The sequence below is a fragment of the Elgaria multicarinata genome, chromosome 2, assembly GCF_023053635.1.
Source record: "Elgaria multicarinata webbii isolate HBS135686 ecotype San Diego chromosome 2, rElgMul1.1.pri, whole genome shotgun sequence".
Taxonomy (NCBI): domain Eukaryota; kingdom Metazoa; phylum Chordata; class Lepidosauria; order Squamata; family Anguidae; genus Elgaria; species Elgaria multicarinata.
Window position 1 is genome coordinate 128,589,623 of NC_086172.1, and position 16,517 is coordinate 128,606,139.

General features: G+C 43.3%; 1 protein-coding gene across 1 annotated transcript in view; it reads right to left on the minus strand.

Annotated features, from left to right (window-relative positions):
• Positions 1-6,200, minus strand: part of STARD9 (StAR related lipid transfer domain containing 9) — a 130,572-nt gene extending 124,372 nt beyond the window's left edge. Inside the window, exons 1-2 of the mRNA XM_063118448.1 lie at positions 6,129-6,200; positions 796-865 (exon numbers count right to left, since the gene is read on the minus strand). Of these exons, the coding sequence (XP_062974518.1) occupies positions 796-865; positions 6,129-6,175 (117 nt within the window). The 5' untranslated portion in view covers positions 6,176-6,200. The remainder of the gene's footprint in view (positions 1-795; positions 866-6,128) is intronic.
• Positions 6,201-16,517: the final 10,317 nt, after the last annotated feature.

The following is a 16,517-nucleotide window of genomic DNA, read 5'->3' on the forward strand; positions in this document are numbered from 1 at the left end:
CTGTATCCTGCTTTTCTCCCCAAAGAACTCAAAGGGTTGCATTGTCCCGTTTGCACTTTCGCACATCCACGCAAGAGAATGGTTAGACTAAATTACTGCCCCAACCTCACATAGCGAGTTTCCTGGCTGAAATTGTTATCTGATCCACGTCGTTATCTTCACTATACCAAAGGGCCTGCAACAACTAATTGTAGGTTAACTGTGGATTGTTTAATCTATGATTAACCTACTGGGGTTGTTCACACAACACAACAAACCATTGTATGTTTTTTAACCCACAGTTAAATAAGGTGCATGTGGCCACCATTTTGAACATGCAAACTGCCACTCAGGGGTTGTTGTGTCATGTAAACCCAGTGAGTGTGGGTTATGTGAGCATTAAACAACCAATGCATAACCCATAGTCTGTTTTTAGGGTTATGGTTTTGCTCAACCCATGCTCGTTGGATTCACATGACATGGCAATCCCTGAATAGGGATTGGATATACGACCTGGTGCCCATGGATACCATAGCTCAATGTGGGTTAAAAGTCATACATATCTAGTCACATGCTACAGATATCATGTAGCAACCTCCAATCGACCTGATCAGAGATTGCATATACAGAGCAGCCACAGAACACACCTGGCATATACCACAGTAAATCATGGGTTAATTAATTAACCTACAATTTTCAACAGTTACATGAAAACTAGGTGTAAATGTTCCCTTTCTACTCTACAAGCTATCATTATGGCTTCCACAGTTATTTCACAAAATAAATCAGGCTTTCTAAAGCTAAAATAAAACATACCTTTATGTTTCTGACTTTTGCCACTCTATCTTCAACTTCTATGATTATTCTTCTTCCCTCTGAATGCTCTCTGGAAAATAAAATGTAAACAAGAAAGATATAAATACTTTCTGTATTAAACCCCACAAATGAACTACGATAACTATTATGGATATGATCCAGCAAAGATATTGGGAAGGATCCAACAGTGTCTGGCTGCTCATTCCCTGAAAATGTTTGGGCCCCACTGGTTGAAATGGGAGCAAGTTAAGCATCTTCTTAATTCTCCCATTCAAAAGGGAGCAGCGCCTGAAAGTTTTTAACCTCAGTGAACTCAATTCCCATATTTCTGTATAATGCTGTTCATTTATTATTTATTAATATTTAGAAGAAATTAAAAGAAATTTCTAAGTAATATACAAACAAAACAGTATAAAACCATAACAAAATACTGTATAAAACTTAGAAGAAACAATAGCATGCAGCAAGGAAAAAGACAAGATCACTGTTCTGGGAAAGCTTGATGGAATGCATGTTCAGTAGGTGCTAAATACCCAGAGGCCCTGTCTAATAGGCACTTGTTGGGGGGTCCAGAGAGTTGGTGCTTTGATATTAAAAGCCCTATTCTAAGCCATCATGGTCTGGACCACTGATATCTTAGGCACCGCCATGAGGGTATCTCCTGAGGAGCACAGCAACTGAACAGGCAGACCTGAGATGTTTAGGGTTTTGTACCTAAACCTGGCCTGGTACCAAATAAGCAGCCTGTGCAGTTCCCTCAGTATAGTTGTAATGTGCTGGTGATAAACCATTCCTGTTACCAACCTGGCTTTGGCCATCTGCATCAATTCTGAACCATTCTACAACTTCTGGTCCAACCTTAAGGGCAGTATCATATAAAGTGCATTGCACTAATCCAGTTTTGAAGTTACCAATGCAAGCTATCCTTGTCCAGGAATGGCCATATGTCTTACCAGCCAAAACTGGCAAAAGATATTCATAGCAATCTGAGATACCCAGTGCACGGCTGCTTTGAAAAAGGCAAATTCCATATTAGGCATAATTGGGAAAGGAATGAAGAATAAAACAGACAATATCATAGTGCCCTTATACAAATCTATGGTCCAACCACACTGTACCCTACTGTGTACAGTTCTGGTCACCGCACCTAAAAAAAGGATATTGTATTATTGAAAAAGTGATGAAAAGGGCAACTAAAATGATCAAGGGGCTAGAGCAGCTCCCCTATGAGGAAAGGTTACAACATCTGGGATTGTTTAGCTTAGAAAAAGGGTGAGTGAAGAGACATGATAGAGGTATACAAAATAATGTGTGGGATAGGGAGACATTTTCTCCCTCTCTTTAGTGTTGTAAACCACCCAGAGAGCTTCGGCTATGAGGCGGTATATAAATGTTATAAATAAATAAATAAATAAATAAAAGTAGAACTCAGATCATCCCATCCAGGACAGATAAAACAAAGTGCTTCTTCGCATGGCACATAGATAAACTATGGAGTTCACTACCAAAAGATGTAGTGATGGCCATCAATCTGGATGGCTTTAAAAGGGGACTGAACAAATTCATAGAGAATGAGGCTATCAATGGCTACTAGTCCTGATGGCCACTTATCCAGTACCTTAATGAGCTAGCCTGCCTCAACAAATTCATTTAACCTGCTCTAATGTGCCACAACAGGACAGGTACCCATGTGGCATTGCACTATCCTATGTAGGTGGAGAGGCAGCAAACCCTGTGAAGCTTTGGCACAATATCAGGTTTAAAAAAAACGTTTTGAAAAACCAAAGAAAACATTGTCCAGGTTGCATTCATTCACATTGGTTTGCAATTATTTTTGTCCTTTTTCATAATGGTGGGTTTGGTGTATACTGTAAGAAAGCAGCAACTACTTTTTACTTTGGAACAAGCCAACGTAAGGCAGTTGTTTGGCCAAGTTCCAGGTCAGTTTAATGAATGTATATATTTCAAGTAAAACTGACACATATGTAACACTTTATAGATGACATGGGCCTTTACATTTCTCTCTCTCTCACACACACACAGTCTTACATTCAGAAGGGGGCATTTATATGATTAAATACTAATGCAGACACGTTTCACCCACACAGCCTAGGAAACACTCTCCCCTTCACATACATACATATGCAGTACCCAATGCTGCACAGTTCCACTCTTCAGTGTGAAGAAAAAGAGAAACTGCCACATGGATCTCTATTACAGGACATAGTATTCATACCAGCTGTCCCCTTTAGGCACTGAAAGAGAATGATAGGATATGCAAGATAAAAATAAAATCATCTTCAGCCCTCCCAATGACTAAGAGGTAAGGCAGCTGAGGAGATATAATGAATTCATTTTAATGAAGTCTGTGAATACAGGGCCTAAAAGGCCTTCTGGTTGTGATGCCCCCCAATATATCTTCCCAAATGCTCCTGTTACCACTTTCTTTAAAAACTCCTATTTTTTGAGCTAGCTTAACATCTGTAGAAAGAATACTTTGTTTCATTCCAGCCCCTTATCTCCCACCAATGTTCTAGCTTTGTGAGACATTTATGCACTCTTAAATTAATCAAAGTTGTGGCAGGATACCACCAACCTTGTCCCAAACCCTGAGCTTAATACATTGTAGCAACCATGCCCATGGTTCCTGAACAAAACTGCTGGCTTGGCTTAGCTCAGCCTCACTGCCTCTCATTAACATAGATCAATGGTGGTGGAGTCAGCAGCGGAAGCCTGGGAGGCATGAAGAGGGCAAGGCTTCCCCTTTCAAAGTTCCTTCACTTGTTGGGCAAAGAAAACAGAAAGCAAGTAGTGGGTGCTTAAACTCCTTGAAGAGGCTACAAACGAAGGCAGAGAAAAAGAATGCTGGTATGAGACGGCCTACTTTGGGAACCAATCCCAGAAGTCCCCACACTGAGGGTTTCTTCTGTGAAGAAGCTTCAGAATTATCCCCTTTTATCTGCATTTATTTATCTTGTTTCTCTCCTTATTAAAGATCAAGGCACTACTGTGTGCAAGAACTGCAAAGACACAGCTACACTACCCTATTTCTGGAAGCAAGTTAGGGACCTGAATTAACTTCTGCACAGAAATACAAAGGTTAGCTTTAAGTTTTTTGTCTGGCTCCATGGATCAGAACAGCTGCCCTATAACAAATCATTTTAATACTCTGTTGAATTCAAGTATGTGAAAAATATATCTTAATTAGTTCAAAGCCTGTGAAACATGGTCTACCTATAATATAAATGGTTATGCATCATAATCGCTAGTGAACAGAAAGCATGATTCAGCCAGGTTTAAAAACAAAATAAAGAAAAATCAAAGAAGTTACATCAACAAAGACCCTGGCAGGAAACATTATTTTCAATCTGTTGCTTTCTTGCTATTCTCTCTCTTCTCCAGAGGAGGAGTTATGTTACTATACAGATTTTGCACAGCTCCAGAATTCACTTTTTCCCATCCTCCTCAAACCTCCGTAGCACACATGGCTTTAATTATCCCATTATACACACGCAAACACACACTCACACAATGGTCTCTCCAGTATTTGTGAGAGCTGAATTTGCACTCCCGTAATCTTGTAAATCAAGATTAATGTTCAGCAATAAAGATATGTATCAGCTTTGAGGCTGTGTAAAATTACTGAATACCTAAATTCAGCCTACAAAGCAGGGAGAAATAAGAAAAAGTAAGACTAGGGCACAGGTGGAGACATTACAAAAAGTTAGAAATAATCTGATTCTATAATTAGTTTGTCCTCTTGCAGTCCAAGGGCCAAATTCCATTTGGAAAAGCTCTCAGAGGCCATATTCCATAGGAAGACAAAGCGGCAGGGACAAAAAAAACCCCAGAATATTTAAGCTTAAAGCTCTTACTGCCAGTAACTAAGCCTTAGGAGAGACATTTCAACATTTTAGAATGTGGGGAAACTGCACAAAAGCCAGGAAACCATCAAGGATGGTCCGGAGAAAGTAGGTGAGGTCAGGGACAGGGGACTCTGGACCTGAGGTTCTGCACCCCTGCTATACCTGGCAAATCTCTTAAATGTTAGGTTCTACATTTTAAAAACAGAAAGAAAATCTTCCATTACTGGGGAGAGTAAACTGAGATCTAAAAGTTGCACTCTTTCCCTTGTTAATTTATAGCCTTTTCAGTTTATCACAAATTTCATTACCCTTTCTCTATTCGTAAGTCTTACAACAAAAAGAAGTAGAAAGTGCATGTGAGTATGCCAGTAATAAATCGTACAACTCCTAGCATTCCCCAGCCATCCATGCAAGTTTGGAGTTCCTAGGACATTTTTCTGTCTAAACATGCATAGGGTTGCACCCTTACTCACTCTAGTCTCAGTTCAGCCAGTAGTGCAATGTCGTGATGGGAAAAGGGATCTTGCTGTGGTGCTCTAGTGCTGGGTTTGTACAGCAGCAAAAAAACAACACAACTTCAGGTAAAAGTTTCTGAAACTAGTAGGGTTGTATGGGGAGAGGGGTAGTTTGCAGTTTTCAAACTTTTATTTTTGGTAATTACAAAGAGACCCTGGATGAACACTCCAACACTGAACCAGCATATCCCTGAAAGCGCATAGAAAAGAATGACATAAAACAATGAACAACGTTTATAAAGCAGCATGGTGGATGGTTGTGTTGCACATTTTTAGCTGTAACAGATACACCCATGTAACTACATTCTAGAAAATGGACATGATAACCAGAAAAGATTCCCCCTAGGGACAAAATATTGCAATTTGCATGGAAAACGCAACATTTTAACAACAGAAGTGCTACCTTGAGGGCGACAACTTGATCCCATATAACAAATGAGGAACAACTGTGCATTTATACCATGAAATGTGTCATGCTTCTTAAAGCCCCTTTTAATCACAAGAACTTGGCACATTTCGCACCATCTTGATCAATATGCAACCCTATTTGGTCACGTTTTTGCTATTACCACCCACCCACCCCTTAACGTATGATATACTTTATGAATAGTCCAATAGCGTCAGGCTAAACGTGACATATATAGTCCCGTCTTTCTTTCCCAGCGCCTATTATCAGCATAGCACCAACTTCTAGACTCTCCAGCAACTAAGATGTGATTTCCCGTGTTTTCAGCTAGGAACACAGCCAACACATGTATAACACACCCCTGAGAGGAAAACACGAATCACACATTAACGGTCACGCACACACAAGCCCAACAAGACACACTCCCTGCTCAGTCCTTGCGCGCGTATCAGACGCGTTCTTTCGCCCTTTGTGTGTGTATGTGTGCGCGTACAGAGAAATACACTCGAGGTCTTCCTCTCATACTCCCCAAAGCCGCCAACCCACCTTTTGCTGAGAGGCCGGACTCGCACAGCAACTTTGACATTCGCCATGTCCCGTCTGAGTCCCGGCAAAAGACGCCCCCCCTGCGGTCGCCAGAGCCCCGACTCCACATCACATCGCTGCTCCTCAACCGCTGCCGCTCACTCGCCTCGCCCAGGCTCCACACAGAGCCCCAGGCAGGGGAAGCACGGCCTGTCCCCGCCCAACGCGGCTGCTCCTGAGGGAAGGGCCTGCCCGCCTGGGAAGACAAGAGGAAATGGGGAGGGGCTCCTTGTGGTAGTTGCTCCGGAGCTGGCTCTCAGTTTCCTTCAGCTTTCTTCTGCTTGTTGTAATTCTGACTATGTGGACTATTTAAACTTCTGTCCTGAAGCTGAGGTGCCGAAAGACGCGGTAGCCGTTCGACACCTTTCCCCTGTTGGCCTCAAGACTCGCCCTGGACATTACACAAAAATACACGCTGGGAGAGAGTTCATCAAAAAGTGTGATGATCTACGTGTGCGTCAAAAATAAATCAGACCTGCAGCTGCCCCATCTACACTAAGCAGGATACAACACTTTAAAAACGTTTTGAAAACTGTATCTGTAATGTGTCCTGGGTTTGAACAGTTGTCATAACCATTATAAACTTTTATAAGCAGTAGTGTAGATCCTGCCGGGCTTCTCTCCAGAATGCGTTATACAGTATATAGCAAGCGGGGGCTAAATCTCTCTCTTAACTGTTAAGTTAAATTGCATAGTAATTACATTAATCAAACCAAGGTTCTTAATCCATCATTCTTTGCAAAAATCCCAACAACCAGTGGTCGGTAGGCAATCCACCAAAAAAGGGATCATTATACAGGACGTCCCTCTCCACATGGACTACAGTCAATCTTCTTCCCCATGCCTCACATAGAGGGCTGGACTCTCCTGCTTGTTACTGTATGTATGATATAAACACCTTTGTTAGTCATGCACAGCGTCAAGCAGCTTGCAGCTGTTGTGTTTATGGGTTTACACTTGAGACTCATCCAAAACTCTGGTGATGGCATTCTTCCTAAATTCTTGATTGCTTTGGATCTACTCCATTTTACACAAGACCAGATCTATTATGACCTGAAATTACAGACCAAATGGAGTCCAGCAATATTATTTAAGTCAATTATTTAGGTCCCACCTTCCCACCAAGAGATGCCCAACCTAAATACTGGTTTAGGTCTAGTATTTAAACAATTAATAGTTTTCCCCTGTTGGCATCACACAGGGGGTTAACACACGCCCTACCGTCCTTCTCCGCCAGTGTTTTCCTTCCTCAGTTACTTCCTCTTTTCAAAAGAAGAAGTGCAGAACGAGCACGAGGCCCATTGAGTCCGCTGTTCTAATGGCGCTGCTTCTCCTGCACACAGCAGGAGAGAGCGGCAATTCCGAGTTTAAAAAAACATCGGACTTAATGAGGGTTTTTTTTGTCGTGCAAGGAAGGCCAGAAGGGGCTGGAGGTGAACGATGTCATGTGAGGGACCTGAGCAAACTCCGTGTGCCCAATAACGAGCATGTAATAAAATGTTCATTGGATGGAGCTTAAGACGTGCACTGGAAATTACACATCTTTTGTTACTTGTTGATAACAAAGGGAACTATTAGGAATAATTTATATAAATTTTTTATGCCGTCGTTATGAAAAGGACGACAGCTCTACTGTATCTTTAACAATTGTATAGAAAAGGGAATTTCAAGTATGCATACAGCACCTGGTGAAATTCCCTCATCACAAATTAAAGGTGCAGGAGCCCTGCCCTCTTTTGTAGAGTGACCAAAAATTCCCTTTTCTATGCAACTGGTAAAGATCCATGAGCCCTGTCCATCTTTTCATATGGTCACCTTAGTCCCTACATTTTCAGGGTAGCATACCACAAATTAAAATGAAACACTATATAAACTCAATAAAGATACAATTAAAATACAACAGAGGCAATGACTGCAGATAAAACAGCCTTCTTTTATTAAATGGAAACGATATAGAAATTATGCCCTCTAGTGACAAACATCTTCATTCCAAAACTATTAGAGATCAGCATTCTAATGTATGCAGTTGGCAGTCAACTATTTGTTGTCATCATCATCTTCCAAGAGATGACCTTTTAATTTCCTTTTTTCTCAGGTGGGATATCACTACTAAGTATCCCTTCTGCTGCAGAAGTCACCAATGCTTTAATGGCATAATCTTAGGGTGACCCTATGAAATGGAGGACAGGGCTCCTATATCTTTAACAGTTGCATAGAAAAGGGAATTTCAGCAGGTTTCATTTGTATATATGCGGAACCTGGTGAAATTCCCTCTTCATCACAACAGTTAAAGCTGCAGGAGCTATACAAGAGTGACCAGATTTAAAAGAGGGCAGGGCACCTGCAGTTTGAACTGTTGTGATGAAGAGGAAATTTCACCAGGTTCCCCATTTTTTCCCCTACCTCTTCCCTCCCCATCTGCTTCTCCTTGCGTGTCATGTCTTTTTTAGAATGTAAGCCTGAGGGCAGGGACTGTCTTTACTTATCATAGAATCATAGAATAGCAGAGTTGGAAGGGGCCTACAAGGCCATCAAGTCCAACCCCCTGCTCAATGCAGGAATCCACCCTAAAGCATCCCTGACAGATGGTTGTCCAGCTGCCGCTTGAATTACTCTAGTGTGGGAGAGCCCACAACCTCCCTAGGTAAATGATTCCATTGTCATACTGCTCTAACAGTCAGGAAGTTTTTCCTGATGTCCAGCTGGAATCTGGCTTCCTTTAACTTGAGCCCGTTATTCCATGTCCTGCACTCTGGGAGGATCGAGAAGAGATCCTGGCCCTCCTCTGTGTGACAACCTTTTAAGTATTTGAAGAGTGCTGTCATGTCTCCCCTTAATCTTCTCTTCTCCAGGCTAAACATGCCCAGTTCTTTCAGTCTCTCTTCATAGGGCTTTGTTTCCAGACCCCTGATCATCCTGGTTGCCCTCTTCTGAACACACTCCAGCTTGTCTGCGTCCTTCTTGAATTGTGGAGCCCAGAACTGGACACAATACTCTAGATGAGGCCTAACCAGGGCCGAATAGAGAGGAACCAGTACCTCACGTGATTTGGAAGCTATACTTCTATTAATGCAGCCCAAAATAGCATTTGCCTTTCTTGCAGCCATATCGCACTGTTGGCTCATATTCAGCTTGTGATCTACAACAATTCCAAGATCTTTCTCGTTTGTAGTATTGCTGAGCCAAGTGTCCCCCATCTTGTAACTGTGCATTTGGTTTCTATTCCCTAAATGTAGAACTTGGCATTTATCCCTATTAAATTTCATTCTGTTGTTTTCAGCCCAGCACTCCAGCCTATCAAGATCACTTTGAAGTTTGTTTCTGTCTTCCAGGGTATTAGCTATCCCACTCAATTTTGTGTCATCTGCAAATTTGATAAGCGTTCCCTGTACCTCCTCATCCAAATCATTAATAAAAATGTTAAAGAGCACTGGGCCCAGGACTGAGCCCTACGGTACCCCACTTGTTGCCTCTCCCCAGTTTGAGAAGGTTCCATTGATAAGTACTCTTTGAGTCCGATTCTGTAGCCAACTGTGGATCCACCTAATAGTTGTTCCATCTAGCCCACTTTTAGCTAGTTTGTTAATCAGAATGTCATGTGGTACTTTGTCAAAAGCTTTGCTGAAGTCAAGATCTATGACGTCCACAGCATTCCCACAGTCCACAAGGGAGGTTATCCTATCAAAAAATGAGATAAAATTAGTCTGACAGGATTTGTTCCTGACAAATCCATGTTGGCTTCTAGTAATCACTGCATTGATTTCAAGGTGTTTACAGATTGACTTCTTTATAATCTGCTCCAGAATTTTCCCAGGGATGGATGTCAGACTGACTGGTCTGTAGTTCCCAGGTTCCTCCTTTTTGCCCTTTTTGAAGATAGGGACAACGTTAGCCCTCCTCTAGTCATCTGGCACCTCACCCGTCTTCCATGTTTTTGCAAAGATAATAGACAAAGGTTCTGAAAGTTCTTCCGCTAGCTCCTTCATTACTCTTGGATGCAGTTCATCGGGCCCTGGAGATTTGAACTCATTCAAGGAAATTAGGTGTTCTTTGACCATTTGTTTATCAATCTCAAACTGCAATACTGCCCCCTCAACTTCTGCTTCACTTTTTCAAGGGGGGTCATAGACCCGCTTTTGGGAGAAGACTGAGGCAAAGTAGGAATTGAGCACTTCAGCCTTTTCTTTGTCATCTGTTATCAATTTGCCATCCTCATTAAGCAGTTGAACCACCATTTCTTTCCTCGTCTTTTACTACTCACGTATCTGAAGAAAGCCTTTTTATTGCTTTTAGCATCCCTCACTAATCTCAGCTCATTCACAGCTTTTGTCTTACTGACGCCATTTTGGCACTTCTGTGCCACCTGTCTGTACTCTTCTTTTGTAGCCTGGCCTTCCTTCCACTTCCTATATGTATCCCTTTTTGTTTTCAGTTCATCAATAAGCTTTTTGTGGAGCCACATTGGTTTCCTCTGTTGTCTTCTATCTTTTCTCCTTGTTGGAATTGTTTGTAACTGTGCCTTTAAAATTTCCTTTTTTAAATACTCCCACCCATCCTGCACTCCTTTTCTCATTAGGTTCACTTGCCACGGGACCTTACTTATCATAGTTCTGAGTTTATTAAAATCAGCTTTCCTAAAATCCAGAGTACGTGTATGGCTACACTCAACTTTTGTCTCCTTCATAATCAAGAATTCAAGTATGATGTGGTCACTTTCCCCCAGAGTTCCCGTAACTGCCACTTTATCCACTAAGTCATCCCTATTGGTCAATATCAAGTCAAGGATTGCCGATCCTCTAGTTCCTTCCTCCACTTTCTGTAGGAGAAAATTATCACCCACACATGTCAGGAATTTCTTGGAAGGGCTGCTTTTGGCAGTATTTGTCTCCCAACAGATATCAGGGTAATTGAAGTCCCCCATCACTACTACATCACCCTTCCTTGAAACACTGGCAATTTGTTTCTCAAAAGTTTCGTCCTTGTCCTCTCCTTGATTGGGTGGTCGGTAGTAGACTCCGATTATCATGTTCTTTTTATTCCTTGCCCCATCAATTGTAAGCTGCTCTGAGAGCCTTTTTGGCTGAGGTGCGGGATAAAAATATTCTAAATAAATAAATATATACATACATACAAATGACACCTGCTAAAATTCCCTTTTCAATACAACTGTTAAAGATACAGGAGCCCTGTCCTCCTTTTCATATGGTCACCCTACATTATCTAAAACATTGAAAAAGCTGCAAACTAGTTTTAATTTAATTTAAACTCCTCTAGTGCAATGCAGGATAAATGTAGCCAGAAGGTATGTTTTTGCAACTCCTACTAAATAGCAACATTTTATTTTTAGATATCATTTTTGCTTTTATTCTTCTGCTCTTCCCTGTGGACTTCTGCCTAACAGACTGCTGTAGACAATTTCCACCATTCCCCTCCCTTCCTGGGAGGGACATATAAGCTCTCTGGCTGAGGAGGCTTGCGAGAGCCATCACCTGCAGGAGAGGGAAGCCTATAGAGTGAGGTGGAGTGTCAGTCACCGCCGCCGCCACCACCACCTCCTATCTGATTTTTCCAGGCTTGAACTTTGTGCCTCGGAGGGAGGACACAGGGCCAAGTGGAGGGATTTGAGGGGCCCCCAATCAACATAGTGACGGGTAGAGGGAGATATGGCATTGTGAGGGCTTGGCAGGTAAGGAAAACACAACCCAGACAGTTAACAGCTTTGCCTTGTTTTGGTACCCCTACCCCTACACCACCCACAGGTTTGTTGGTTGCCCTATCAGCCAGCCCTCAGGATGTTGCTTTTAAATGCCAGATTGGTGCATAATAAGGCCTCCCTCATCCCCAACTTTATTGTGGATCAGGCAGCCAATCTGTCATGAATAACCAAGACCTGGGTGGGTGAACAAGGAGGAGTCAGTCTCTCCCAGCTATACTTGGTTCAGCATCAGGGTAGACTTGAGGGACAGGAAGTGGGGTTGTTGTGGTCTATAGGAGCTCCATTCCCCTTTGCAGGCTCCCTGTCCATGTGACTACTGATCTGGAGTGTTGGGACAATGGGACAAATTAGGGATTATGTTGGTGCACCACCTACCCTGCTGCTCAACAGATTCCCTAGCTGAGCTGATGGTGAGCTGAGGTGGTCTTGGTTCTGGGGGATGTCAAGGGCACTTTATCTGGGGCAGCTCAGGATTTCATGGTTTCCATGAGAACCATGGGACTGGCCCAACACATGTTTTTTTTCAACTGGACATGGAGATAGTGATCTGAAAGTGGGAGACTTTACATCACCCTGACCCCTTTGTCATGGTCAGATCACCACCTGCTGAGGTTTAGACTTGCAGCGTCTTCTCCCCTCTGGAAGGGTGAGGGACCCATTAAGATTGTCTGCTCCTGGAGCTGATGGATCTGCATGGTTTCCAGAGTGCTCTGGGGAGTTTTCCGGTTGATAGGGCTGGCTCTCCTGATCTGTAGAATGCAGAAATGACCCAGGCAGTTGAAACCATTGCTCCTGAATGCCCTCTCCTGTGTAGAGCTTGTATGGCTCCGTGGTATACCCCAGAGCTGAGAGTGATGAAACAAAATAGGAGGCAGCTTGAGTACAGATGGAGAAGAACTCCTAGTGGATGCAGTCAAGCTCTGGTGAGTGCCTACAGTAAGGCATATTCAGGGGCAGTGAAGGCGGCAAAAATATATATCAATATTTTGCTGCCATTATAGAAGCATCAATCTGCCACCCAGCAGAGGTTTTCAGAGTTGTCCTGCGGCTATTGCATGTTGGCCCCAAGGACACTGTAGAACCTTCTGAGGCCCGCTGTAATCTATTTGCTAGGTACTTCCAGAATAAAATCTCCTGCATCCGCCAGGACTTGGACTCGAGTTATAGCAGGTGAATCAGGTGATGTATCCAGAGTGCAGTTTTGTCTAGTTTTCCTGGATGAGTTTCAGTTGGTGCAGCTTGAGGACGTTGACAAGTTGCTTGGACAGGTTAGTGCAACCACCTCTGTATTGGATCCTTGCCCCTTTTGGCTAATAAAAAGCTAGCAGGGATGGAACAACTGGCTGGGCCAGGGACGTGATTAATGCCTCTTTGCAAGAGGGAGTGGTCCCAGGCTGCCTGAAAGAGGCAGTAGTGAGACCATTCCAGAAGAAATCTTCCCTGGACCCAGAAAATCTCAATACCTATAGGACATTAGCAAATGTTCTGTTCCTGGGCAAGGTCCTTGAGTGGGAGGTTGTGAGCCAGCTCCAGGCACTCTTGGATGAGACCGATTATCTGGATCCATTTCAGTTGGGTTTCAGGCCTGGTTTTGGTATGGAAACAGCCTTGGTCATCCTGTATGAAGGCCTATTTTATTTATTTATTGCATTCTTATACTGCCCAATAGCTGAAGCTCTCTGGGCTGTTTACAAAAATTAAACCATAGCAAAATACGTTGGGAAAAAGACGGGGAGTGTGACTTTGTTGATTCTCCTTTATCTCTCAGTGGCTTTCAATACCATCGACCATAGGATCCTTCTGGTATGACTGAGTTGGGAGTGGGAGGTACTGCATTGCAGTGGTTCTGCTTCTATTTGACGGGTCGGCTCTAGAAGGTGGTGCTTGGGGGACATTGCTTGGATTCCCCAGTACAGGCTTCCGCAGGGGTTAGTCTTGTCCCCCATGCTGTTCAATATCTACATGAAACCATTGAGTGTGGTCATCCAGAGTTTTGGAGTGCATTGTCATCAGTATGCTAATGACACACAGCTCCAATTCTCCTTCATCTGGTGAAGTCGTAGATGTGCTGAACTGGTGCCTGGCCGCAACAATGGACTGGATTAGGGTTAATAAACTCAATTCAGAGAAGACTGAGATGCTGTTAGTGGATGATTCTGCTGACCAGATAGAGGGTGTTCAACCTGTTCTGGATGGGGTTGCACTCCCTGTGAAGGAGCACATTTATAGCTTGGGGGTTCTCCTAGAACCATCTATGTCACTTGAGGCTCAGATGGCCTTGGTGGCACAGAGTGCCTTTTACCAGCTTCGGTTGGTGGCCCAGCTACACCCATATCTGGACAGTGATAACCTGGCTTCAGTTGTCTATGCTCTGGTAACCTCTAAGTTAGATTACTGCAATTCACTCTACGTGGGGCTGCCTTTGAAGACGGTTTGGAAGCTGCAGCTTGTTCAAAATGTAGCAGCCGGATTGATAACAGGGACCAGAAGGTTCAAGCATATAAGATCCACTCTGACCCGCTTGCATTGGCTGCATGTTTCCAATTCAAGGTGCTGGTTTTAACCTATAAAGCCTTACAGTTTGGGACCACAATATCTGACATTAGCCTTTCCTGACATGAACCTACCCAAACACTACATTCAACACCTAAGGTCCTCCTCCGAGTGCCTACTCCGAGGGAAGCTCGGAGGACAGCAACAAGAGAGAAGGCCTTTGTCAGGATCTATGCTATACTGAGTGCTTGCAGGACCCAGGTCTTCGGTCAGGACCTGTCCTGCTGGGGTGTTTGCAAGCCTCAGGCCCGACTAACTACACGCAGGGTGTGTGATTGGAGTCCAGCTGGGTGGGGCTAGGGTAAGGGCTATTTAAGCACTGCAGTTCTCTCTCAACCCTCGCCACAGCAACACCGTTCCTGTACTGCCTGGCTCTGCTTCCCGCAAACCTCTACGCCCGTTCCTGATCGTGTTGGTTCCTGACTTCTGGACTGCCTTTGGACTTTGCTTTGCCTCTACCACGCCTTATTGGTTCCTGACTTCTGGACTTTGCCTTGCCCCCTACCTCTGCCACGCCTTATTGGTTCCTGACCCTTGGACTGCCTCTGTCTCAGCAGGTGGTGGTGGACCCTTGTGCCAGTTCTGGGATGTTGCTCCAGCTCGGCCCAGACTCAGGTTCAACTGTGCCTCTGAACTCTTGCATGCTACGGGAGGGGGCCTCTGGCTCTGGCACACACTAGTGACAGTCAATAAAGCTGAACCCTTCTTGATCCCGCTTCAGTCTGGTGTTCTCTTCTGCCTCACTCCCCTGGGTCCCGGCAGCCCAGCCTAGCTCCCTGCTGCCCACGCCCTGGACATAATAGTCTTCTCGGTGGTGGCCTGCCAACTATGGAACAATCTCCCTGATTGTTCAAGACTTTTCTCCCAAGCATTTAGCAATATGAAATTAGCCTGGGTTATAGTGACTTTAAATGTATATTGTATGTTTTGTGGTTTTTAATTTTTGTATATTGTTTTTAAGGTCTTAATATTAGGTAAACTGCCCAGAGAGCTTCGGCTATGGGGCAGTATACAAATGCAATAAATAACAATATTTTTAAGCAATGTGTTCTATGTCTTCTAAAGCAAGAATTTGCATGTCAATTACTAGTTATTTATATACGCTGTTCATCAGTTCTTTTACATGTGTCCAGCAATAAAGTATTCCCTAGAGCTTTATGAGATACTGCAATAATTTAAAATGTTTCTGAGAGTACAAAACAGCAGAAGTTATGTGAACGCACTTCCCACAGTAAACCCCTTTTTCTGGCCCCGGTCGTGCCAGAAAAAGCAATTTCAGAAATAGTCACTTCCAGTAGGAGAAAGTGTGTCTGGCTAACCTTGTGATGCTATTTTCATAGCTGTGCTGCTTATCCCAGTGGCTGGGAACAGAAAGGAGCAGATGAGAGGAAAGATGGATTCAGTCTTGCATCTCCCGTCATGAAGCAGCAGTTTACTCCCACAGTGCAAGCAGCACCACAGGAGAAACCTATTGCTATATAAGCATCACACACATTCTATAAACTCACCATAATGGATCATGCATAGTTGGTTCGGAATGATAAAACGCAGGAATATTAGTCAACTTCTTTCCCAAACACAATGCATGCAATCAAAAAAACTTAAAATCAAGCCCATTAGCCAGTAGCATCCTTATCTGCATACGTGCCACAGTTGGGAACAGTTCTTGTTGCTCCCCTCGTGTTTAAGAAAAAAAATCTACAGCGTGGAGCCTTTTGTATCTGTGAAGTCTCTCTGCGTGATGAAGAACCCTGGTTTTCCAGCATTCTACATCTTAAGGGGAGCCTATAGGAAAGTGGAAAGCTCTAATTTGCAGAAAGTAACCCTGAATACAAGGAAGGCAGCAAGAACAATGACAGAAGGAGAGCAGAACAAATCTGCTTATTCTCAATCTCCTCATGTATTAGTGTAAGAGTTAGAACATCTGAATAGGGCTGTATTATTAACGCTGGCATTCTAATACTTAGCAATGAACATTCAACTGATTACCCTATTATCATTCTTCTCTTAACTGAATTGATTTGGAGATTATTTATTTAAAGAATCATAGGCACTAGGGGACAAATGTGACTGGAAAGATG